Source organism: Amblyomma maculatum, chromosome 10 (assembly GCF_055883805.1).
Source record: "Amblyomma maculatum isolate TAMU_Amacu chromosome 10, ASM5588380v1, whole genome shotgun sequence".
NCBI classification, from domain to species: domain Eukaryota; kingdom Metazoa; phylum Arthropoda; class Arachnida; order Ixodida; family Ixodidae; genus Amblyomma; species Amblyomma maculatum.
The window spans coordinates 172,864,069-172,890,006 of NC_139353.1; the positions used below are offsets into that span (position 1 = coordinate 172,864,069).

The 25,938-nt window shown below is 49.2% G+C and overlaps 1 protein-coding gene across 2 annotated transcripts in view; it reads left to right on the plus strand.

Annotated features, from left to right (window-relative positions):
• LOC146177952 (sarcospan-like) overlaps window positions 1-25,938 on the plus strand; it is a 221,227-nt gene that overhangs the window by 189,155 nt on the left and 6,134 nt on the right. For both annotated transcript variants that reach the window (XM_084580673.1, XM_084580672.1), the window contains one exon: window positions 7,363-7,557. In XM_084580673.1, coding sequence (XP_084436799.1) covers window positions 7,363-7,557 — 195 coding nt within the window. The remainder of the gene's footprint in view (window positions 1-7,362; window positions 7,558-25,938) is intronic.

Sequence of the window (25,938 nt, forward strand, 5' to 3'; positions counted from 1 at the left end):
ATTAGTTTCTAGATGTGCTGCTATCCTTCAACCACAGCCATGTTGGTAGGCGCTATCATCCGAGATTAGTCAAACCCTTGCTACATAGCGCATCAGGCTACTCGAAAGTTGTCAAAAGTGGAAATTTCCTTTCATGTCTGCGTTCAGTCCTGGTAAACTTTTGCATGCACAACATGGCCAAAACCTTTCATGAACAGGCAAATAAAATAAAGGTATCAGGTTAACCGGACAGCGCAATCAGGTTAGCATGTAATAAACGTATCCGCTAGGTAACGCACCAAAGAACGCATCTGACGATAAGGCAAAAAACAAACAGGTGGTGATGCCATACACGCACTTACTTTCGCACAATCTCAGCAGCGTAGCCAAGCGCTATCGTGTAAAGGTAATCTTTTCGGCTAAAAACAAACTCAAGAATATCTGTGGCTTATTAAGGAGAATAATAGCGAATCGGAAGGAACAAAACAAAAATAAGAAAAGATCTAAAGCGTGCCATACTTCAGGGTTCATTCCTTGCAAAACGGGGTGATATACGAGTATGATCATAGAAGACAGTTGGGCTAGTTGGTGTGTATTCGTTAATGACTGCGACATTGCAACTAGCGTGGAAAAACACAAAGGACAGCGACAGTGCTGTCCCGTCGGTACCTTTTGTCGCTGTCTTTTGTGTTTTTCCACGCTAGTTGCAATGTCGCAGTCATTAATTCTATACGAGGTGCCAGGTTCTTGTGGGAATACCTGCATAGGTCAGACGGGATGTTGTGTAAATGTACGGCTAAAGGAACATGAATAATCGCTATCAGGATTCAAGTCCTCACATTTGGTGGACAATTGCCAGGGATGTCAAGATTGTAAGCCGGACTCTAAGCCGGAGTGTAACCGGCGTGCAAGAAATATTTTAAGCCCCTTTATATGGAAGCATAAAGGCCCGTTCACACTTGCGACTAGCAGCGGTCACGCGACCGTTTTGGTCGAAAAGCGACAGTCGCAAATGGTCGCATCGGTCGAAAAGCGACTGCCGCGTTCCGATCGGGCACTGCTCGAATTTCTAGTCGCGCGACTACTAATCGCAAACCATTTCACCAATCAGCGAAGTCCCGGAGTACTCGATCGAGCACCCTTTCAATGCAATTAAAGAATACCCCTACCTTTTCAACAAACGGCACCCGGAATTCAAAGGCAGGGAGAAGGAATATATGGCCTGGGAGGAGATTGGAAAGATATTCAGACTATCCGGTTAGTACCATGAACTTTTGAGAAATGGGTTTTTCACGCAGGTGCAACATTTTATATTGACACTGTCTATTCGTCGTCGGCGTTCTCCTGGAAACACGAGAGCGCGGCATGCGCACCGGCTCGCCTGAAAAAGCTGAAGTGTCTGGCAAGCGGCTGCTACCGACGTTCGCTGTCATCGCCCTGCAGCTCTCCTACTCCCAACTCGTTCGTAACGAGAACAGAACGAGAAGGCGACTGTCGCAAGTGTGAACATCGGTAGTGGCGAGCTCCTCTCCTCTGGTTGCGCGACTGGTAGTCGCGCGTCCTCATCTAGTCGCAAGTGTGAATAGACCTTAAATATTATTGCGAAAGCAATACTATTTTCACTTTCAGTTCCTCGCGTGGCGAGGCCGCGGTAGCTACCATTGACCTTTAGCTTGACTTCTGCTATGACGTCATACCATCTGCCGCAAAAACCAGGGGCCCAATTTGTGCCGTCGCGAGGCGAGGCCGCGCGTGGTGGCTACTGCCTAACTCCTGCACCCGCCGCGCGCGGCGCTCCGAGCGGTGTGACGTCACAGCTGCAAGCGCAGGGCTCTAGGTCTCGGGCTAAATCATGGTCCGTCCCCGGCAACGAGGCGGCCCATGATTTAGCCCGAGATCTCTACTTCCGGGCAAACGCGGAGCCGCCCGACTGCCAGGCGATGGACGAAAGTTTGCAAACCTATAGAGAAATAATCGAAAATTATAGATTAGGAAGACGTCTGATGCCGCCACCGGATCCTAGCTTAAATAATAAAGAGGACATAGCCTGGCGGCGATTACAAGCCGGAAATTTCCCGAACCCTGTCTGGTTGTTTCACACCCAGATAGAGGAGAGAAAAAACGATAAATGTAAAGCCTGCGAAGCGAGGGGGACCCTCGACCATATAATTTGGGAGTGCCCTAAGTCTCCGGGCGCTAGGGACAACATTAAAAGTAGAGAAGCCTGGGTAACCCTGCTGCGAAGCGACGTCCCCGCTGACCAGCAGAAAGCCGTCCGCCTGGCGGCTGAGGCCGCGAATAACCAATGTATATTCGCCAGTCCTTAGTCGCAGAGGTTCCAGTCCCCGTTCCTCAGGCCTGCGTGCCAGGAGCGGGGAGTAGGGGGCCTCCTAAATCGGTGGAAATTAAAGTTTTAATCAATTAATGAGCAGGGCTCTAACTTTTGCCGTCGCGAGGCGAAGCCGCGCGTGGTGGCTGCTGCCTAACTCCTGCGCCCGCCGCGCGTGGCGCGCCTAGCGGTGTGTCCTTCATTTGCAAAACAAAATGGCCGAATCTTCAAATTGCCCCTTAAACCTACGTTTTAAGCACAGGTTCGAGTACAGCCTTACACACCTAGAGTAAGGCCGACCTCGCTTAGTGTTCAGCCGAGCGCGCTTGGAACTGGAGGTTTGACACATCCTCATGCACGTAGTAGAGGTGGGTTCAACAAGATTGTCGGCACTTGGGTTGCTACTTGTGTAGGCGGTGTAGCCTTGCAGTCTATAGGAGGTGAACCCACCAGGGGCAGTACAGCTACTAAGGGTATTTATAATTTACTCTCTACTGGTGTAAAGAATGCCATTGCAGCCGGTGCCGGAGCAGCAGTTATGCACTCTGCATTAGCCTCGCCTACAACCAAGTATATCATTGCAGCCCCAGCAATGCTCGCATCGCTACTAATTGTACACAGAATAACCAGGTTATATCACAGTATAACCACAAGTCCAATCCCAAGCACCACCACCAGCAACACTACCAGCTGAATTAAGCGTAGCTACGATATTGCTTTCGCAATCAACAGGCTTAACCAAGCTAACCCTTCAGCCAAATTTTGTCTACTCATAAGGAACGACTTCAGCACGAAATCACGGATACTTTGTTTACATTTCCAGACAAGGGAGTGCATGCATGAGCTCACAGTCGATTGCTCTATCTTGTAACACAAAAGGAACTGGAATATCTAGACTACACATGGGACTAATCTCTCCCCTCGGGCTCCTTTCCCTTTTTGGTAACTGTTGTTTGCTTTTGTGACTATGAGGCTTTTTGCTTTGGCACCCTATCTTAGTTAGTAAGCACCCCAACCCTCTGTATGGACCCCTACACTTTTCCTTTACTTGATGGTATCGCGTTTGTTTCTCCTGTTTTAGTTTCGTAAGATGGGTATTTATTTCCTGTTTTTAAATAAAATGTTTATTATCGAAAAAGAGCACGTGCCAGAATAATAGTCCGCATGCCGGCGGCTGTCGAAAGAAAGAACAAATATTGATTTGTATGGTTTCGGGCAATATGAATGAATGAAACCTTTATTTAAATTCTCTTGGCCTATGTTTAGAGAATTAGTAATTTAGCATCTCGGTTCTCCCTTCTCGCCTTTTCCTATACTGAACCTCAAATCTGCACCTTGTCGACCTCGTTCACGCTAGGCCGCTCTCAGTGCCACATGCCGAAATGGCATATTGGGTTGCGCCGCTCGATTGTATCTGGTGTGTTCTGGTGCAGATGTCATATGGAATAGGCTGAATTTTGCGCATTCCGCATGCAAAGATGATGTGCAATGCCGTGCAATGCCATGTATGTCTCATATACAATTTCAACTTTCTCTATACATTGTGAGCATCTGTTCTGTTTGAGTCACTCACGTTGGCGAGAAACCACTTGTAAAGCATGTTGAGTGTTGTCACGAAATCGGCGCACATTTTTTATCAAGCCGGCGCGAGGTCCGCGCGGCACCGCATCGAAGGATGTACAAAGTTCGAGCAAAGTCTCCTTCCCCGCGCGAGAGAGCGCGTAGCTTTGTACGCGTCGCTGTCACCCTCTTTCTCAGCACCCGACAATGACGGTGATTCATCAGTCCGGAAGATGCCAGACGTCTCCAGAAAATTCTACGGGACCTAGTTAATGACGAAGCGCGGTTCGATGGGAGGAAAAGGGAGCGCTTTAACTAGCGAAGCTAAGTGTGTGTGCGCGATAGCCTTGGCGCGCCTTAACACACAGACGCCCTATTTATAGCGGTGGCGGGTGCAATGACGGCCTACAACCTATAAAAATTCCGTGGCTGGCTAGCCCCCGCCGCGAGCGGCGTTGGCCCAGCGTCCCAACCCCGTACGGCTAGGAACTGCCACCTCGCTTCACAATAGCGAACAAACACGAGAGTGTCATATAAGCAAACACCAAATTGTTCACCGGGTACTGTTGCAGTCCGACTCCTCGAGAGTCACAATGTGGCCGCCATGCAAGACGAGCGCCGCTCCCTCGCAGGTCCGTGGGCTCGCCAGCAGCGGGTGATCCCCGGGAGTCCAGCCTAAGCACTGGCGAACACGCCGCAATCACCGACTGACTGACTGACTGACTCACGAGTGACGCGTCCTCCACAAATAGGGCGCGCCGCGTCTGTGTGTTAAGGCGCGCCAAATCGCTTCGGTGGTAGTGGACAACGGCCGTTGTTGCGGCGCGCGCATCTTTCTCTCCCTCTTCTTTCTTCTTTTTTTTTTCTTCTCTATTTTCTCTTCTATCCGCACGAGGCAAAAAAAAATAGAAGAGAAAATAGAGAAGAAAAAAAAAAGAAGAAAGAAGAGGGAGAGAAAGATGCGCGCGCCGCAACAACGGCCGTTGTCCACTACCACCGAAGCGATTTGGCGCGCCTTAACACACAGACGCGGCGCGCCCTATTTGTGGAGGACGCGTCACTCGTGAGTCAGTCAGTCAGTCAGTCGGTGATTGCGGCGTGTTCGCCAGTGCTTAGGCTGGACTCCCGGGGATCACCCGCTGCTGGCGAGCCCACGGACCTGCGAGGGAGCGGCGCTCGTCTTGCATGGCGGCCACATTGTGACTCTCGAGGAGTCGGACTGCAACAGTACCCGGTGAACAATTTGGTGTTTGCTTATATGACACTCTCGTGTTTGTTCGCTATTGTGAAGCGAGGTGGCAGTTCCTAGCCGTACGGGGTTGGGACGCTGGGCCAACGCCGCTCGCGGCGGGGGCTAGCCAGCCACGGAATTTTTATAGGTTGTAGGCCGTCATTGCACCCGCCACCGCTATAAATAGGGCGTCTGTGTGTTAAGGCGCGCCAAGGCTATCGCGCACACACACTTAGCTTTCTATCCGCACGAGGCATGCCCCGCCGGGGTGGTGCAGTGGTAAGACGCCCGACTACTGTGCCGGAGTTCCCGGGTTCGAACCCGACCGCGGCGGCTGCGTTTCGATGGAGGCGAAACGAAGTGGCGTCCGTGTGCTGTGCGATGTCAGCGCACGTTAAAGATCCCCAGGTGGTCGAAATTATTCCGTAGCCCTCCACTACGGCTCCTCTTTCTCTCTTTCCACTTTCATTCCCACCTTCCTCCCTTCCCCTATGGCGCGGTTCGGGTGTCCACAGAGCAAGTGTGACAGTTACTGCGCCTTTCCCTTCCTGTGAACCAATTTAACTATTTAATCCGCACGAGGCAGCGGTGGCTAAAACCCCTCAATAAACTAAAAGTAGCGCCATCTCCTCTCTCCTCCTCCGGCGGCGCCGCTCCTCCTCTCGCATTTCGACCGTGGCTCCACCTACGGGGTGCGCGACTAGCGCGCTCTCCGAAGCAGGCGCCCTTCACAGCCGTCTCGATCAGCGCCCCGCGCGCGCCGATCGAGGCGGCCGTGCGCCGGGTCTCACCAGAGCCTTGCATTTTGTCGCAGTGTGTTCAGGTTAAAATATTACTCACTGCTGAAACATAATTACCGCATGTTGACAGGGATTTCCCGCCAAAATAGTTTCAGCTGTGAGTGTCATACACCACATATACGCGATTCGGCGTTGGTTCAACTCGCCGTCATCTCCGTGTGTCCGCAGTTCGTCACATTTGGCCACTCAGCGGCATGCTTTATAGAATTTGTAACTAGGCGGCGGACAGGAACAATTTTGGAATAGTCTGTGTATGGTTTCTTTGCAGCGTTGACTGGATTGCGAGCTGCCGGTAAACTTGAGAAGTGCGGCAGCAGCTGTCTTCCATGTATTTTCAACTTCAGCTGCAGATTAAATTAACTATAGGCGGCGGAAGCTGCAGTCTGTGTGGAGTCTTTGCAGCTTTGACTGACTTGTGAGCTACCGGTAAACTTGAGAAGCGTGGTAGCAGTTTTTTTTTATATTTTGCGCTGAAACGGTTCCGTTTTCAACTGCCAGTGCGTGACACCATTTGTACGCAATGTCTGCGTTGGCTGAACTCGCCTTCACCACCGTGCTTCTATCAGCCGCCGGCCAAAGAGCGCAACATGCCTGAAAAAAAAAATTAAATAGCCAGCGGGAACGATTTAGTAGCAGTCCGCGTGGCAGCAAAACACACGGCGATATGTGCCGCGCGCTCGCCGCCCGCCCCGCTGGAAAGGAGGAAGCTGCACGCCCAGCAAAAAAAAAAAAAAAAAGTGCACGCGCGCACGTGACGGCGCTCGGCCAATGAGAGGGCCGAACGACGAAGGAGAGCGCAGGAGAGGAGGCGGGCGGCAGACTTCACATGTTGGCGCTACTTTTAGTTTATTGAGGGGTTTTAGCGGTGGCGGCTCAGCTACAGAGCCAGTAGCAGGCCCGTGCACTTTCTTTTCCTTCTTCCTACAGCCACAACAACAACTGTATTGTGAAGCCTCTGTGTTATTGGATACCACTGTAGTTGCATGCTTAGCGCTTGTGTTTCTGAGAACCTCTCGTCTGTGCAATTTTAGTGTTTGTTTATTTCTCTGTATCGTCTCTTGCTGTGTACAAAGTTTGCTTTGTTTGTTACTTCTGATTCCAACCCTTACTCTGGATTGAACCGGCGAAAGCTGGGCACCAAACAGCACCAAGTTGAATTCCAGCTGACCTTGCCACGCAGGTAGAGGGCATCTTTTTTGCGACCGGAACAGCTACCCCCACTCACTCTAAGGGTGTCTGGGAGTGTGCGCACCGTTAAGGGGGCATCGTTAATAATCCTCATAATTATTAACGGGTGACAAGTGTACATAGGCTGAGTTTGGCATTACTTTCTTGAGAAATATTTCTTGCTGCCGAGTGAGAGCGTTCATGTCATGAAACACGGGCGTCGGTGTTACATAAGAGATGAAAAAGGATGGAAGGGCGCCTTTGTCGCATATGCTTATGTGACGTGTTTAACGCAGGTGGTGAGCTTCGCGCTGAGCAGCCTGAGCGGTGTTCTTTGCCTGGTTGCTGCCGCCTTCCTGGTGCTGCACGTGCTGCTCTACATTGACCGCTACGCTCAGTGCAGGGACGACCCGATGGGCAGGCAGTGCTTCTGCGCGCTCGCCCAAGGCGCCGCACGCCTCTACCGCTACGACAGGGTCACCTGCCTGCAGGTACGAATCTCTTCGCGGGGATTAGCGGCGGAAAATCAACATATCCACTCCTCCAATTATTCCTCCAAAAACCCCGCTCCTGTGCTAGCTGCTTCCACTTGAGCACTACAAACTTTTCAACCTCATCTGCCTACCTAACATCTGCTGCTCCCTGATACGCTTTCCTTCCTTGGAATACACATTTTAACTCTCAGCGACCATCGGTTTTCGTTCCTTCGCACAACATTCCCTGTCCATGCGTATTCTCCATTTTTACTAGAATATCATTGACGCGATTTATTTCCCTGACGCACTCTGCACGCTCCGTATCTCTTAAAGTTACACCCTTTTCCCTTCCATCGCTCATATTGAATATTCATAGGAGTATGCGGCCAATTAATACACCAGAATGGCCAAATCTTTATCTGGTGAGGAAGTGCGTTAACGTATCTCAGGAATTCCAGTCTTATGCTCGTTACTATGGCTTCCGCACTGTGACGACGAGCCCCAGATACCCTCAGGCAAATGGGGAAGTAGAAAGGATGGTCCAAACAATTAAACGGCTGATTATAAAAGCTAAGGACCCCTATCTTTCGCTGCCAGCTTACAGGGACACCCCAGGGCCACTGGGAAAAAGCCCTGCAGAGCTTCTGATGGGCAGGCGGCTACGCACAACAGTCCCTGTCCCTCCCAAGAGCCTTCTGCCCCAGAAGGTGAGCCCGAAAAAAATTCAGAGATCGCGATGTAACCATCCGACAGCGGCAGCGTAGGTACTTCAATAGTCGTCATAGGGCTCATCCGCTGCCAGTCCTCAAACCAGGAGCGGAAGTATGGGTGACAGACTGCAAAGTGAAAGCGCGAGTCTTACGTCCTGCACAACGTCCGAGGTCGTATGTAGTTAGAACTTCTACGGGTGTAGTTCTAGAAAGAAACAGGAAATTCCTGGTTCGCTCTGTTTCCCAGCAGAATGACTGCGAGGAAGGAGGAGGTAGCTATGAGTTTCCGCAGGCATATGATAGTCGGGTAGAAATGGAACAGGAAACTAATCCATCTAAACCGAAGGCACCTGCCGATCCATCAGATACCCCCTTGCCACAAACTAGCCCTCCTGGATATAGAACACGATTTGGCCGTCATGTCCGACCGCCAGACCGATATGGGTTCAATGACTGACTGTTATTTTGTTTTGAGCATTGGTTGCATCCATTAAAAAGTGTTCATCCCTTGTTGGTGGCAGTGCTAAGTTTGTTGCAAATGCCAATGTATCTTTTCAGAGAAAAGGGGAGATGTGCTGATAGCGCCTGTGCCGCGTCTGAAACATTGTCTGTCCGTGACGTCACTGGTCACATGTGTGCTTGCTATATAAGATGCTGTTCGCGTGAAATAAAGGGTTGTTGTTATCGTGCCGGGATCAGGGCAAGTCTCAGTTCCTTCCTGCCCGCTGCCCGGCCGCGCTCGGCGTCCGGCCAGGGACCGAACGCGACAGAAAGGTCAATATCCTTACGCAACAATACAGATATAAAGGAAAGCGCCACCGGGACTTAAGCGCCAATATCGACTCATCAAGGAGTACCAACAACAGCTCGAAACAGATTCATGGCACAGCACTTGTGCGACGCTCGGACGCAAACCCGGCCTTAAAAAGCTGTGGGGAATTCTACGAAGCCTGCTGGGGAAAGAGAAAAGCGCACCACCACTGGCAGAGCTGTTCCTGCGCGAGAACCCAGCTGCACTCGAGGAAAAGGTGATCCACCAGTTCTTCCCGCATGCTTCTAAGATACCCACGCCACCATTGCCGGCGATCACGATTGACAACACAGTGATGGAACTTGAAAAACCATTTACATTTGGCGAGCTATTGGCAGCATTAGTCCACGGCAAACACAAATCGGCTCCAGGACACGACGGAGTAACATGGCAGGAGCTCAAAAATCTTAGCGACGAAACCCAAGATCAGCTCTTAACTATCATAAACGATTCATGGGAATCCGGAGTGGTGCCAGAAGCACTAAAGCTATCATTGATATACCCCATACCGAAATAAGGGAAGGACCACACAAAACCAGAGAACCTACGGCCAATAGCTCTCACATCCACTATCTGCAAATTGATTGAGCGAATGATAGCGGCAAGAATACAGCATTATATCGAATATGTACAGCCTGGGTTGCATCCAGCTCAGGCTGGATTCCGTCCGAATATGGGCACGCATGATTGCCTTTGGCTGCTCCGCAGGGTAATCAACCGCAGGTCCCGCAAACACACCAGATTACATCCTCGTGGTTGATATGCGCAAAGCATTCGACAATGTAAACCAACAGGTAATCCTACAAGAATTAGCAAAAAGATATCCCAGCCAAAAAGCATACATTGGATATGCAGCTTCCTTCAAAGTAGACCTATTAGGCTTCATGGCAAAGCTTCGGGATGGAGCCCCAGAACCTATTACTTGGATAGGGGCGTGCCCCAGGGCTCTATCCTCGGGCCTTTGCTTTTTAACTTGGCCATGACCCGCGTAGCAGAAGCGCTCGAGCGAGACACTTCGGCCCGCTTCACCATCTACATATGGACAGAAGCAGTGGATTACCCAAATGAAGAAGTCATGCAGATTGAGCTCCAAGCAGCAATCTTCAGCCTCACTGAGAGCTTGGAAGCATTGGGGCTACAGCTCTCACCTGAAAGGATACAACTCATAAGCATAGACGGCAAGAATTCTACAAACGCCAAAAAGCAGATTACACTGCATCTTGGACAACACAACATCACGTCTGCAAATGGGCAGACAAAAATCTTGGGGGCACAGATTTCTAGTTGCAACAGTCCTCGTAAATGGATTAATTCGTACATTGCAACGTAACTGAACCCCGATGTTGCATATGATTCGCCGGATTTCAAACAAATACGGTGGAGCCTGGAAAAATCGTGCCAAACACTGTCTAGAGCGGTTGCTGTCGGCAGGATTCTGTACGGGGCACCTGTCTATGAGTTTTCTAATCGCGACGTTAAAGACATCAAAAAGCTACACAGGGTCACTCTTCGCACCATTACTGGGCTTCCTAAGCACACGAGGAATGAAGAGCTGCTTAAGCTGGTCAGCATACCACCCATACAAGACATTATAAGAGAAGCAAAAATAAGAATGCGATCCCGACTGGAAAACACGACCCAAGGGCAGCAGATCATGGCATGGGACAACCGAATCAACATTGCTCCGAGGCCCCTGGGGACAGACACTTCACCCCCGTGGGAGGCGCCGGTAATCGCACTAAGGCCACAACGACCTATTAGTAGGCGGAATGTGGTAGCTAGGCAACTTTTAGCACAGAGAACTGCCCTCACAAGACCACTCAATACAATACACTGACGCTGCAATTTGAAATGAAAGGGTGAGTGTGGCATGGGTGTGTGTGCCAGCGCCTCAGCACAACGGACAGCACACGTGCCACCTACCTGGAGGAACAATTTTACACTCCGAGTTGCTTGCCATATGGGGAGCCATAAATACCATTACGACCGCTGCAGCCAAAAAAGATAATTTCAATGAATATCGAATTTTAGCCACATCAATGCAGCGATTGCAGAGCTGACGGCACCAACTACAGACGACGCAGTGGCCAAGGACATCAGAAAGAGGCTGAAGGAAATGCGGGAAGTTGGAACAGAAATTCAAATTATATGGACACCGGGACATACTGGCACGGACGGGGGAAGCGCAGCCGCGCAAGCGGCCGCCGCGCAAGCGGGTGGGCTTGCTGAAACGTACAATGTCCCACACCCCAACTCCATGCCTAAACCGTTAGACTTAAATCCTTACCAAACAATGCTCACTAAAGGCTCCCCTGGCAGATCGATGATGCACTATGTACGCACCAAAATAAAACACGACAGTAAGCTTAGATTACATGAAGCGACACCAACGCCGGTGTTTGAGGACACGAAAGGGCTCACTCGACCACAAGAGATATTTCTCAACAAAGTAATAACAAACGCTGCTTACACACCGCACATACTTGACAAGTGGTCTCTCCGAAGACACGAAACACTCAAACACAACATATGCACGCACTGTCAGGAACAGTGTACAGCAGACCTAGAACATCTTATATGGCGATGTCCATCGTTTTCACGAGGAAGAAACAAAATTACGCATATTCCACACGACGACATGCCCACATTAGCAGGTCAGGTTATATCAAGCACCGAAATACAACACTCCATTGCTACATACGGCAGTGAGAACGGCCTGCTTCGAGTAGTGTGAGAGAGGTCGACTTACAGCGCGAAGATCGGCCGCATGGCAAGCAACAAGCAACAGCTTGAATAACCGTTAAGACGAAGTTACACTCCCATCCCTCCTAACTCCCCAAGAACCCAAACAGCGGCCGAGAGCCATCCCTTCCCTTCAATAAAGGCTTTATTCATTCATTCACTTCAATCCAGAGGAGAATTGCGTGGCACCCTGGTACAAATGATCTTACGCGCGAGGCGAATGTTCTACGTCAATGCCACCACTGCGTCTGAAGCGGAATGAATATATCTTCCAAATCAGTAATAGTGGAGACGCACGGCACCAATACTTTCAGTTCCACTCCAAAATGAAATTTAGGTTGTAAGTACAGTACTTCTATATTCTTTTTATGTTTTCCTGGAGCGCTGATACATAATCCATGGCATGACCAACTAGCCAATTTCTCCGCTTTATTGACTTCCCACCTTGCGCTACGCCTGCTCCTTTATTCGCCTGCACGTATCAGTATCGCTTTCCGGTGTGCTTGACTCGTTCACCGAATAACGTTTCGAGCAAACCATTGCGGAGTGGCATCTTTCTTGCCCAGTGTACGGGGAACCATTCAAGAACACTAAAGAAATAAATATCTACGGGCATCGCTTTCTAAAATTCTTAGGTGAAGTCAAATCAAATTGAAAACGTCAAATGGAATAGAAAATGCTAGATGTAACGTTAAGAGATAGGAAGCGTGAAGAGTGGGTCAGAGAAATAACTGAAGTGGCTGATATTGTAGTCTAAATTAAGAACAAGAAATGTACATGGGCAGGACATGTAGTTCGAAGAGAAGGTAACTGATGTTCTCCAAGTGTAACCAATAGGATTCCAAGAGAAGGTAAGCGTAGCAAGTGAAATTAGGTGTGTGGATGAGATTTAGAAATTCGCAGAGGTCAAGTGGATGCAGCTAGCACAGGACCGGGTTAAATGGAGGAAAATGGGAAAGGCCTTCCCCCTGCAATGGTATCCACTGCAGTCTGGCTGATGATGATGATGAAGGATGAAGTGATTTACACGTTAGCCTTCTTGAAACTGATCAGCCATATATAGCTATTCGTTGTCTTATTTTCTCAAGCGTCACTAGAGCAGGGTACGTAATCAAAGTTCGCGTCGTTTTCAGAAGTTTTGTTTCCGCTCTCGCGTCCAGCCATTCGATGAATCACCAGAAGCGGATGTAATTTCAGTCACTGCCACTTCCGCTTCCGGCATTTCCGCCAATCAGATGAGGGTGACAAGGGGCAAAAATAATGCTTCGGAAAGTGATACGAACTCTAAATAGGGGCCCAGCTCCACGAAAACTTGGACGCGACAGCGAGAAGGATGTCAGTCATTGCTATTCGTTGTGATTTGCGTCGCGCTGCGGAAGTTATGGCAATCACGTGGTGTGGCAGGAAATGGTAAAAAAACAATCGTTTTCGGCCACTAGCAGAGCAGTCAACTTCCAGCGACTCATTCAGTATGCCACAAGAGCGGCTCTTTAGGTGCTCTCAAACGGCTGTCAACAGCCAGCTCTTCCTGCATGGTAAACTTCTTTTGTATTGTACTATTTTCTAGAGTCTAGAGCAATATAATGTTTAGAGAAATCGCAATTACGAATCTGGTGAAAATTGGCAGCGGCTGTCCTCGGTGATAATAATGCGGAAGCATGAGAAGCTGCAATTTCAGGTGACGTCGTGTAGAACCCGGGTGGTAAACCCAAAGTAAGCCTTCTGATAACGAGCACCTGCCGTTTACTTAGTAGCTCAGTCGTTAGGACGCTCTGATGTTCTTTTTACTGTGAAAGAAATGACACAAAACAAATTGGAGACGATCACGCTGCTTCCTAATGCGAAATTTGAGCGCAGCTCATCAGCTTTTCTATAGATTGAGGTAAAGAATTTGGGCAAGCATTGTATATACAGTTACAGACAACTGGTTACGAGGGACAACGGCGACGACGCCACAAAACCCAGGAACTGGCGCCAAAAAGCCTAATGCTGAAACGATGTCATTCGAGACATTTTTTGAACAGCGAAATTTTTTTTTACCGTGGTGAACTAGCTGTATATACGCAAACTATATCAAATTAGGATGCTTTTCTGTGAATGTGTGAATTCTCGGTTACTGCAGATGTTACCCTGCAGTTTGGTGTGGGCGCTCGCATTATTCATGAATTATCTGCAGTGTGTACCATGCGTGGTCACGCCTTCCACTTGAGCTGTGAAGCGTGGCTTTTATAATTAGTTCACAGAAATGGAAAGACGCAGCATCTGTCACACTATTTTCTGCGGACACCTGAATCGCGCCGTAAGGGAAGGAAGGTGGGAGTGAAAGTCCTCTTGAGCTCTGAGGCGTGCCTTTCGTAATTGGTACACAGGCATGGAAAGGCGGACTATCTGTCACACTTGTTTCTGTGGACACGGGGAGGAAGGAAAGTGAAAGTCACCTGGTTATGAGGGACAAAGCCCAGGAAGGGTGGAGAGGGGAGGTGGTGAAGGGTAGCTGTTCCAGGCCCTACGGGGCTGGGACGGTAGGTCAACGCCGTTTGCGGCGGGGGTTAGCCAGCCACCGAATTTTTAATCTGTTGTAGGTTTATAGGAAGGGAAAGGCGCGGTAACTGTCTCACTTGTTTTCTCTGGACACCTCTTAAAAAAAACTGATTTATTTGTTGGAAGGGAAAGGCGCAGTAACTGTCTCACTTGTTTTCTGTGGACACCGCAACTGCGCTGTATGGGAAGGGAGGAAGGTGGGAGTGAAAGTGGAAAGAGAGAAAGAGGAGCCGTAATGGAGGGCTACGGAGTAATTTCGACCACCTGGGGATCTTTAACGTGCGCTGACATCGCACAGCACACGACGCCTCTTCGTTTCTCTGGACACCTCAACCGCGCCGTAAGGGGAAAGGACGAAGGTGAGAGTGCAAGTGGAAAGAGAGAAAGAGGAGCCGTAGTGGAGGGCCACGGAGTAATTTCGACCACCTCCTTTAACGTGCGCTGATATCGCACAGCACACGGGCGCCTTTTCGTTTCGCCTCCATCGAAACGCAGCCGCCGAGGTCGGGTTCGAACCCGGGTACTCCGGTACAGTAGTCGAACGTCTTACCGCTGAACCAGCCCGGCGGGGCCCTCCGTTGCCTCTGATTTATTTTATAGGAAGGGAAAGGCGCGGTAACTGTCTCACTTGTTTTCTGTGGACACCGCAACCGCGCCGTAAGTGAAGGGAGGAAGATGGGAGTGAAAGTGGAAAGAGAGAAAGAGGAGCCGTAGTGGAGGGCTGCGGAGTAATTTCGACCACCTGGGGATCTGGGGATCTTCGTTTCGCCTCCATCGAAACGCAGCCGCCGAAGTCGGGTTCGAACGCGGGTTCTCCGGCACAGTAGTTGGGCGTCTTACCACTGCATCACCCCGGCGGGGCTGATTTATTTATAGGAAGGGAAAAGCGCAGTAATTGTCTCACTTTGTGGACACCTCAACCGCGCCGTAAGTGAAGGGAGGAAGGTGGGAGTGAAAGTGGAAAGAGAGAAAGAGGAGCTGTAGTGGAGGGCTACGGAGTAATTTCGACGGTCGACCACCTGGGGATCTTTAACGTGCGCTGACATCGCACAGCACACGGACGCCACTTCGTTCGGCGGGGCTCTCCGTTGCCTCGTGCGCACAGAAGAGAGAAAGTAGAGAAGAAAGAAAAAGAAGAGAGAGAAAGACGCGCGCCGCAACAACCGTCGAAGACCGCCCGGTGTTGTGCGATGTCAGCGCACGTTAAAATCCCCCAGGTGGCAGAAATTACTCCACAGCCCTTCACTACGCGACCTGTTTCACTTGCACTCTCACTTTTCTTCCTTCCCTCACGGCACGGGTTATGTCTCCGCGAGAAGTCCGACAGACACGGCGTTCTTCCTTTCTTACCAAACAATTTTAAATTTTCTAAAAAAAATATGATAGCATGATCTGGACTTTATTGGTATAGGTGTACACTGTACACTATTTTTCGTGCTTTTCTTTTCCTCCTTCCTACTGCCACAAGATACTGGTGTAATGGAGTGCGGTTAGTATTGAGATTGCGACAGTTCCACGGAATTGTATTGAGGTAATCCATGTTCACATCTAACTAATATGATTGCGCTGTGGCATGCCATCGCGCTTCTTTGGGGGAGGGGGAAGAGAATCCGTGATGGTTTGCAGTGAAGTCTGAAAGGTGGAGATCAAATTAAGGATGCGTTCGGACTGAACATTGACGTGAGTATTGAGGCTACTGAATTTGGCATCAATGTGGGTGGTAGCTTCCTCATGCTTTTGGAGGCGGCGCTCAAGGACAGACTGGTATTTCAGACAGTCAGCGACAACATTGTCTACGTTTGAGAATTTGGAATCTATTGTAGTGAGTAGCTGATCCATGCGAGGCTTAGGATTATCTAGGCAGCGATCGATGCTGTTGAGATCTTGTTTGAGGGGGTGAATGGCCACTTCCAAACTAGCCACACAGAGCTCGAGGGTATGAAGCGTTCCTAATAAAGGACGGAGGAGAGGCGAGTGGGAAACGAGTGACTGTGGAGATGATTGGAGAGAGTAACGAGGCTTGGGAATCGAACGCGTCGGAGATTGACGAGAGGGAGAGCACGCAAGCTGAAGCTTGGAAGGTGCCTGTGTTACTGCTGCGTAGGAACCGGGAGGGGAATAGAACGCATGCTCTGCAAGAGGAGGATCGTTTATAGGGGGCTGCGAAGGAGCCGGCTGAGTGGCTTGGCGAAGGTTGACACACTGTTTGTAGGCGTTCTGGGCACACTCCTTGTTTTTCTGCTTATAGTAGGGGCAAAGAGGGGCAAAAGTAGCATGCTCATTTGTCCGGCAGCACCAGGGCTGCGTGCACTGATGGACAGAGGGCGGCGGGGAGATGGGGCCGTTAACAGTGCCAGGTGGCCAATCTCGAAACAGCGCGTACATGCAGGAACGCGTGGTTTGTGAGGGCGCCATCGAAATGCTGCTCGACGAAGGTAACGAGTGCGGGGGATGACATTACTAGCAAATGCACTGTTTCGGTGAACCCCAACATGCGCGCGGTTATCATATCGGCTGTCTCTCATGAGATCGGCGGTCGAAAGGCCGCGTTCGACACCATGTATGACACCGAGGCAGGACAGAGGAGGTTTGACAGGGTAGGGACGGACTTTCTTACCGGTTGATGTGGGTGATATGCAATAGAAGGTGAGATCAGAGTGCGTTTTCAGAAAGACCAGGTTCAGCGCTGGCTTGGTCTCGAGGGTGAGGTCGTTGCAGGAGCGTTCACAGAGGTTGGCAGCATCGATTATAGATTTAATCAGTTCGTAAGGCCGGGTGCGGGGGCATATTACGTTCAGGCGAAATCTGACAGGTTTCTCGGCCTTGCGAGTGGCACCGACCGTCATCCGGGGATGGAGTCAAGTCCATGGTCGGGTCAAGTGAAGCAGCCGTAAGATCCAGCGGGTCAGAAGAGGTGCCTGCCGTCACTTTATGGAGAAGAGGCGAGTCTGAAGCAGACGATGCAGATGGCGGGCCATGAGGCGGCGGCGGAGGCACTTGAGACGCGGGCTCAGGGGTGCGCGTCTGAGATGTATGGACGAGGGTGGGCGGTGATGCGGCGAGTGCGGCCCCTTGTGGCTGGTGCAGGGTACGGTCAGACATGCCTTGAGATGCGGGCTCGGGGGCACGCGTCTGGGATGCATAGGTGAGGTTCGGCTGCGATGAGGCGGGTGCAGCAGCCCCCTGCAGCTGATGCAGGTTGCGGTCATGTATGCCGACAGTCTGCGTTTCTGTAGGCTTAGCGCGGCGTGGCGCCGCTTCAGTCCTCTTAGAAGTCCTGGCTAGATGGTCGAAGGCCTGACCTTGGTAAAGATGGTATCACCTGGTTCCTTGCCTTGTAAGATGGAGGGGAGGGTGCACTGGGTGCAGCCCTCCTGTGAGGGTACAAACCTCAACCAATAACCATCATCATCCTACGGCAACCCCGGGCAAGGCCCCCCACACCACAGGGGTGGGGAGGTTTTTGTTTCGGGGAGCGGGCGTTATCCCAGCCAAGGGGCTCATGAAATCTGGATGCGCTCCGCCGGGACGGGTTCGCAGTGCCAATGCGCCGCCCGCGCGTCGTCCCGGCGGATCGAAGCCTGACGCGAGCAAGACTCCTAATAGGAGACCTCTATTCTTCGATTCTCTTCTCTGAATATAATCATTGGGTGCCCTTATTCTTCATAAAATTTCTTTGCGTCAAGGTGCCGTACTTCTCGCTGAAGGTGGAACCAAAGCTCATTTCTGCACTTATTCTTCACTTCGAGGAGACACGGCGTCTTGGGGTTGAAGGCAGCGCGTCATCTCGCTACCCATATTTGGTAGTTGATTTCTGCGAGTGCCAAGACGAATTGTTTCCGTGCTTCACTGGGCAGCGGATTGAGATACCTCACCTTGCAGTACAGGATGCCTGGGAGCTTGAACATGGAACTTTAGGGATCGCTTGATGCGAGTCTCTAAGCAGACGGAGTCTGCCAAGTGTTAGGGGCTAAAAGAACGGAGCCCGTGAAGAAGCCGGATGGATGGATGTATGGATGGAATATAGGAGCGTCCCCTTTGAAACGGGGTGGTAGCAGTCACTATCATGATCAGTTTTCTCCCTATATCTTAATTATTGATTTGTAATGGTTAACTAAACCATCATTCTATTTATTAAATTTTGCTCCTACATTACTAACATTATGTCACTTCTCTGCTTTTAAGCCACCAATCTTCCAGTCGTTTTTTGCTAGTTTCCACCGCCGATTTATTCACCCGGCCACTGTTATCTCTAAACCCCAGAGCTACAGGAACAGTGATTGCGCCTGCATCAACTTCCGGATGGATACCATTACATTCGAGTATAATATGGTCAATTGTCTCACTGGAGTTACTACATACAGCACATGCGTAATCTCCATTGTTAAATTTCTTTTTGTAGCTGCGTGTTCTAAGGCACCCTGATCTAGAGGGCACTGCCTCTTGAGCCGTGCCGTGTGGATAGCGCCACCAGGCGGAGCCCTTTTACACTGCGCGAGCTTGAAGCTGCACTTCTTGCTAACGCCATTCGGTCGGCGCCCGGTGAAGATGAAATCACTTACTCCGCTCTTCGCAATCTTCTCGATAACGCAAAAGAGCACCTTCTCAACCTCTATAACACAGCTTGGGAAGAAGAATCTCCGCCATCGTTCTGGACTTCCTCACTTATTTCTCTCATTTCTAAATCTGGTAAGCCTCCAGCCCTTTCAAATCTCCGGCCGATTTCTCTGACCTCCTGTGTCGGGAAGACGACGGAAAGAATGGCGCTCACTAGGCTTAATAGGCATTTGGAGGTTTCAAACTCGCTCCTTCATACCCTCATTGGTTTTCGTTCCCGCGTATCTGCACATGACCTTTTTCTTATACTTCAGCATACTTCGTCGTCGTCGGCACCAAGCATGGTAGTCGCGCGGCGCTAGGCACGTGGCATTATTGTTAATTTAAGGCAGAATCTGGAGCTCTAAGCTGCTATGTGTGTTCTCTGTAACGCCGCCAAAATATTATGCTTGATAGCGATTTGCTTAAGATTGTAATAAAAAAATTACACATTGAGAAATCGTCTTCAAAAATATAGTATTGTTAGTTATGGTCAAAGCTGAGAAATGGAATAATATATTGTAACGATGAAATAGCAAAGGGGTGTTTATTTACAGTGATATGGCAGTAAGATAAGGTGAAGCCTACTAGCCCCCAAGCACCAACGCTTTCTCCTCTTCTTCTCCCAGACCATCACAATCCTTCCTCGTCGTCCGTGGCGTGACATTTCCCCCCTACTCAGCCTAAGCCCTCTGGGCGTGTTCGTGAGTCGTGCGAGGCTGACACGGCTTCAAGCGGTCAACATGACAGAGTTCGGTCTTGGCAGACCGGCGACCCGATGCTGTCAGGCGGGCTATTGCATAAGTTAAGTCACTGATGCGTTTGACAACCACATATGGTCCGTCATAGTGGGCCAAGAGTTTTTGATGTAGGCCACGGCGCCGAATTGGACGCCACAGCCAGACTAAATCACCTACAGAGTACGTGACCCGCTGGTTACTGGCATCGTATCGCACTTTAGAACGTTCTTTTGAAGCACCAAACCGTAATCGGGCGATTCTCCGAGCTTCTTCGGCGAGACAGAGGGTCTCAGCCAGGCAGGGGTCTTCACGGCTTGTGAAGGGCAGGATAGTATCCAGGGAGTAGCGTGGCGGTCTGGCATAGAGCAGGAAAAATGGACCGTACCCAGTCGTCTCATGCGTGGCGGTATTAAACGCATACGTGATAAAGGGTAGTATGGTGTCCCAGTTCTTATGCCCTGCGTCCACATACATGGCTAGCATGTTGATAAGCGTTCTGTTGACGCGCTCAGTCAAGCCATTTGTCTGGGGATGGTGTGGCGTCGAGTGTCGGAAAGTTACGGAGCATAAACGCATGAGCTCTGCAATACCATCAGCAGTGAATTGTCGGCCCCGATCAGTGATGACAATTCGTGGCGGCCCGTTTCGTAAGACGACTGAGTGCAGCAAGAAAAGTGACAGCTGATGCGCCGTAGCAGATGTAAGAGCGGCGGTTTCACAGTAACGTGTGAGATAGTCCACGCAGATTACAATCCAGCGATTTCCATCCACGGACTTCGGAAACGGACCTACGAGGTCAATGCCTACTTGACCAAACGGAGCTGTCGGTGTCTTCACGGGCTGCAGCAAGCCAGATGGAGTTGCAGTTGGACGTTTGTGGCGTTGACATTACTTGCAACTGGCAACGTATTGTTCAATCGTCGAGCGCATTCTGGGCCAGTAAAAGCTTTCTTGAGCACGATGGAGTGTTCGAACCAATCCCAAATGCCCAGAAGCTGGATCATCATGCATAACACGCAATACGTCCGTGCAAAGCGTCTTGGGAACTACGAGTAGGTATCGCTAGCTGATAGGCGAATAACTCTTTTTCCATAGGAGGCCATCACGCACACAAAAACGGCTTGTAGGTACGCTGGCTTTGGCGGCGGCAAAGAGAGGCTGCAGACTGCTATCATTTTGCTCTTCCGTTTTGTAAACATTCGTGTCGGGGAACGCTGGCTCGAGGGTCGATATATAATTGTCGAAATCGTCACTGTCAGGTCCAGTCGTGGCCAGTGGCACTCTAGAAAGACAATCTGCGTCTGCATGACGCCTCCCGCTTTTGCACACCACGGCAAAGTCATATTCCTGTAACTGGAGGGCCCAGAGTGCGAGGCGACCACATGGGTCTCGAAGGTTCCGCAGCCAACAGAGTGAATGATGGTCAGTTACGATAGCAAACGACCGTCCGTACAAATATGAACGGAAACGTTGCACAGCGAAAACTACAGCCAGGCATTCCTGTTCGGTGACTGTGTAGTTTCGCTCCGGCTTGCTCAGGGTACGACTTGCGTACGCGATAACATGCTCTCGTTCATCGTGCCGTTGGACAAGGACTGCACCGAGACCGATTCCACTAGCGTCCGTGTGAACTTCTGTCACTGCAGCAGGATCAAAGTGACGTAGGATGGGTTTCAATATTACAAGAAAATTCAGTTGACGGAATGACACGTCGCAGTCTAGTGTCCAGACAAAAGTGGAGTTTTTATTGAGAAGGCATGTCAATGGGTAACCAACGTCAGCAAAGCGATGTATAAAGCGTCTAAAATACGAACACAACCCTAGAAAACTGTGCAACTCCTTCACTGTCTGCGGGGGTTTAAAATACTCAACAGCGGCAGTTTTCTGGGGATCCGGCATTACACCGTCACGGTTGACAAGGTGTTCAAGCACCAGCGCTTGGCGCTCTCCAAAGCGGCACTTTTTCAAATTTAGAATTAGGGCGGCGTTGTGTAGACAATTCAAAACGCGTACTAAGCGATCGTGTTCTTGGAAGGACTTCCCAAATATGGCGACATCCTCCAGATAGCAAAGCCAAATGTCCCATTTCAAGCCGCGTACAACTGTATCCATAAATCGTTCAAATGTGGCAGGCCCATTGCGCAGCCCGAATGGCATAACATTAAACTCAAACATTCCGTCTGGAATTACAAAGGCTGATTTTTTTTTCTTGTTTGAAAGGCTATTGGAATTAGCCAGTAGCCAGATCTGAGATCAACACAAGAAAAATAGGACGCACCAGAGAGGCAGTTAAGTGTTTCATCTCTTCTGCCTGTGCACTTATGAAAGTGGAGTTTACACCGTGTACTACTTGTTACGCCAACTGTACTTAGCATTTTGGCGGGCTAACTGGTGCCTGAAAGAGTGTGATAAAAATAGCGCGAAAACAAAGACGTGAATCACAACACAGGCGCGCTGACTAGCAACTTATGTTTATTTACGAACGGAAAGAATTTATTTTCGCAAAAAAACGAGTAGGGCTGCTATCAGTCTGTAAAAGATTGGGATTCCTTAATGCAAAATAAGCGCTTGTGATATGCGTTTAAAAGGGCCAGGAAAATGTTTTTTGTCTCTTCATTTTAAAAATAACAGGCGCATCCTTGTGGGCGTCAAAAGTAGCAAAGGAATGGAAACGAACCGACAAATCACGGATAAAAAAGGTTTTCGAGCAGGATGGACGCGGTGCTTACACAATCATCACCTATCTTAAGAATGCCCAAGGCCTCAAATATCTCGCATGTGCGTCCGTCGTATTATCTAATGACGCTGCACTTATCTGGGGCAGGACGACAACCGCGGCATGAGGCACGATGTACTGCCATGTTGTTTCCGATTCCAATCTTGAGGTCTCTTCTGTGTTCCAACAACCGGTTGTTGCAACGGCCGGTCTGGCCCGCATAACATCTTCCGCACGATTGGATAGCCTACTTTAGTCTTGCATGGAACAAAAAGACCTCGGTGCTTCTTAGGCTGGGTTTGGCTTGTGGGGTTTGACGTCCCAAAGCGACTCAGGCTATGCGAGCCAACGTAGTGGAGGACTCCGGAAATTTACACCTCCTGGGGTACTTTAACGTGCACTGACATCACACAGCCCATGGGCGCCCTGCTTTTCACCTCCATCGAAAAGCGGCCATCGAGGCTGGGATTCGATCCCGCATCTTTGGGCACAGTAGTGGAACACCGTAACCACTGCGCCATCCCGGCGGGGCTTCTTAGAACGCTGAGCCTTTCTCTTCTGTGGTATGCTGGCAAAGTCGGGCACGTTTGTTAGAGGCCGAGACGCACTCCTGCTTTGCCGACATCAGCCTGTGCGAGAATCAATCAACGTATGGGACGGCTGTCTTCACCTCAGTGCGACCACTAGTCTTGGGTGTACAGTTCCCTCGTAGATCACTCAGCAACTTTTCGGCGAGGCTCTGCAGCAGATGGGAGGCTGCTGATTTCAGCCTCTGTACCTGGGCGCATAGACTGGAGCTAGCTTCATTCTGGCAAGACCTCTCGACGGCGCTCCTCGTGACAGTCTTGACAATGCCTAGTTTCATTAGCTTCGAATGTGACGAGGTGAATGGAAGAAGCTTCTTCTGTGAGCGTAACTCATACCACCAGCAAACGTGCTCTGGGAAAAGGAATAGTCTGGGGTTAAGGAAACGGATTTGCCTGTCATTAGGTGATTCCTTGGTTAACTTTTATTTATTTATTTATTTATTCAAATACCTCACGGGCTCCGATGGGAGTATTATGTAGAGGGGGTTACATAACTGTTGTGCGAAACAGAAGCAGGTAGAAGATGGTTATTTTAACATCGTTATTTTCAAAACGTTAACGTTATACAATGGCAAACACAAGAAAAGAGAACAAAATTTGAAAAGCACGCTATAGAAAACACTTCAGTAACAGCACACTTCAGAACAAAATGTTCTTTATTTTTTCTTTGAAAATAACATGATCTGAAGTGTGAACAATGTTGTCAGGAAGACCATTCCAATAAATGATGGCACGGGGCAGGGCTGATGAGTTGAATGCAGTGGTTCTTCCCGAAAGGCGTTTAAAACTGAGGGGATTATGCAATGGGTGAGATGTGCGGGCCGGTTTTGTGAGAGGTAGTGTGAAGGAATGATGGCTATAAACAATTTTATGGAAGAGACAGATAAGTGCTATTGTTCTGCGAGATTCTAAGGATGGAAGGGATAACGACGCTTTAATGTTAGTTATACTGGAATGTCGGCAATAGTGGCGAGAAATGAAACTAGCGGCACGATTTTGTAAGCGCTCTAGGGAATGAATTAAGTAATGTTGGTGGGGTGACCAAATGGAAGATGCGTATTCTAGTTGAGGGCGGACGAATGTTTGATATGCCAACTGCCGCATGGAAGAAGGTGCACCTCTGAGGTTACGTTTTAAATAACCTAATGTACGGTTAGCTTTGGTAGTAATTTTTTCTATGGGGGTCTTCCATGAGAGATTTGGTAAAAAGTGCACGCCAAGGTACTTGTATGACGACGCAAGGGTGACTGGACTGTGATTAAGGAAGTAAGTGAAACGGTGAATAGTTTGTTTACGGCTAAATGTCATTAATTGGCATTTATCAGTGTTAAGGGACATTTGCCATGATGCGCACCAGTTATTAATGCGGTGTAGATCTTCTTGAAGGACGATGTGGTCATTAGCAGAGCGGATTTTCCGATAAATGACGCAATCGTCAGGATACATTCTGAGTGTTGAGGTGATGCTTAACGGTAGGTCATTGATGAAAATAAGAAACAGTAAAGGCCCATTACACTACCTTACGGTACGCCTGATGTTACATCAATTAGAGGGGACGAATTGTTATCAACAGAAATGAATTGTTTACGAAATGATAAAAAGTTTCTCATCCAAGAAATTGTTAATGAATCAAGGTGCAAGGATGAGAGTTTCGCGATTAAACGACAGTGTGGAACGCGGTCGAAGGCTTTAGCATAGTCGAGGAATATACAGTCGATTTGAAGCTTTTCGTCCATACCGTGAAGCAGCTCATTAGTAAACTCGAGTAGTTGTGTCTCACATGATAACCCTTTTCTGAACCCATGTTGTTGTGAATAGAAGAAACCGTTGCCTTCTAAATGTAGTGCCGTGTTAGGTGCAATGATGTGCTCGAGAAGTTTGCAAGATATACACGTCAGCGATATTGGGTGATAGCAACATTAGTTCGGTCACCAGATTTGAAAATTGGAATAACTTTTCCAATTTTCCACTCGTATGGTATCTCTCCTGTTGAAAGGGATTGGCGAAATATATGAGTGTGTATGACGCTGGAATGAGCCACAGCATGTTTCAAAATATTTGAATTCATCCCATCAACACCACATGAAGTAGTTACTCTTAGATTGTTAATCGATGTCGCAACACCATCAACAGTAACGTCTATTGGGCTCATGTAGTCATAATCATATTCAGGTGCCGATGGAATATTGGAATAATCTTCCTTCGTAATCATATTGGCGAAAGGGTTATTGAAAGTCTGAGGGCGTTCATCTGGAGCAATGGGATCTCCAGCCTCATTGATCAATGTAAAATCTGAAGAAGTTTCGGAAGGTAATAATGTTTTCCAAAATTTTTTTTTGGATTGTTCTTAAGGAGAGATAGCAAATCGTGAGCCATGAACTTATGCTTAGCTTTCCGTATGGCCAAACAGTATTCTTTATCGGCGTTTTTATGTTTTTCCCGTGATTCGGGTGTTCTGAGCCGTTTAGCTGTTTTGAAAAGTCGTTTTTTTTTGTTCATCAGCGTACGAAGATTCTTGTGGTACCACGGCTTAGATGAGCTAGCACGCAAACATATGCGGGGTATATAGGTGTTCATTAACTGCGTGAGTTTAGCTTTGAACTGACACCAGTTTTCGTTAACAGATTGATTAGGAAAGAATTGCAGAAAGGAATCGCAGAAAGTTTGTAAGCCGAGGTTAATGGCATCGTAGTTCGCTCTGTTATAGTCGAAGATGTATTTCTGATGTTGGTTGCGTTGGCGGGATGGCATTTTTATAGTGAAATGGAGCAGTTTGTGATCTATGAAACCATCCGTGAGGGAGATCGGGCTAACATTGTCTGGAGCCGATGTGAAAACAAGGTCTAGAATGTTAAGGCGGCGCGTAGGTTTAGAAAAAAGTTGAGTTAAAGAAAAGTCTAATGTTAGTTCAATGAAATTAACCGGGTCCTGTGCCGATGCAGTTCAGGTATTC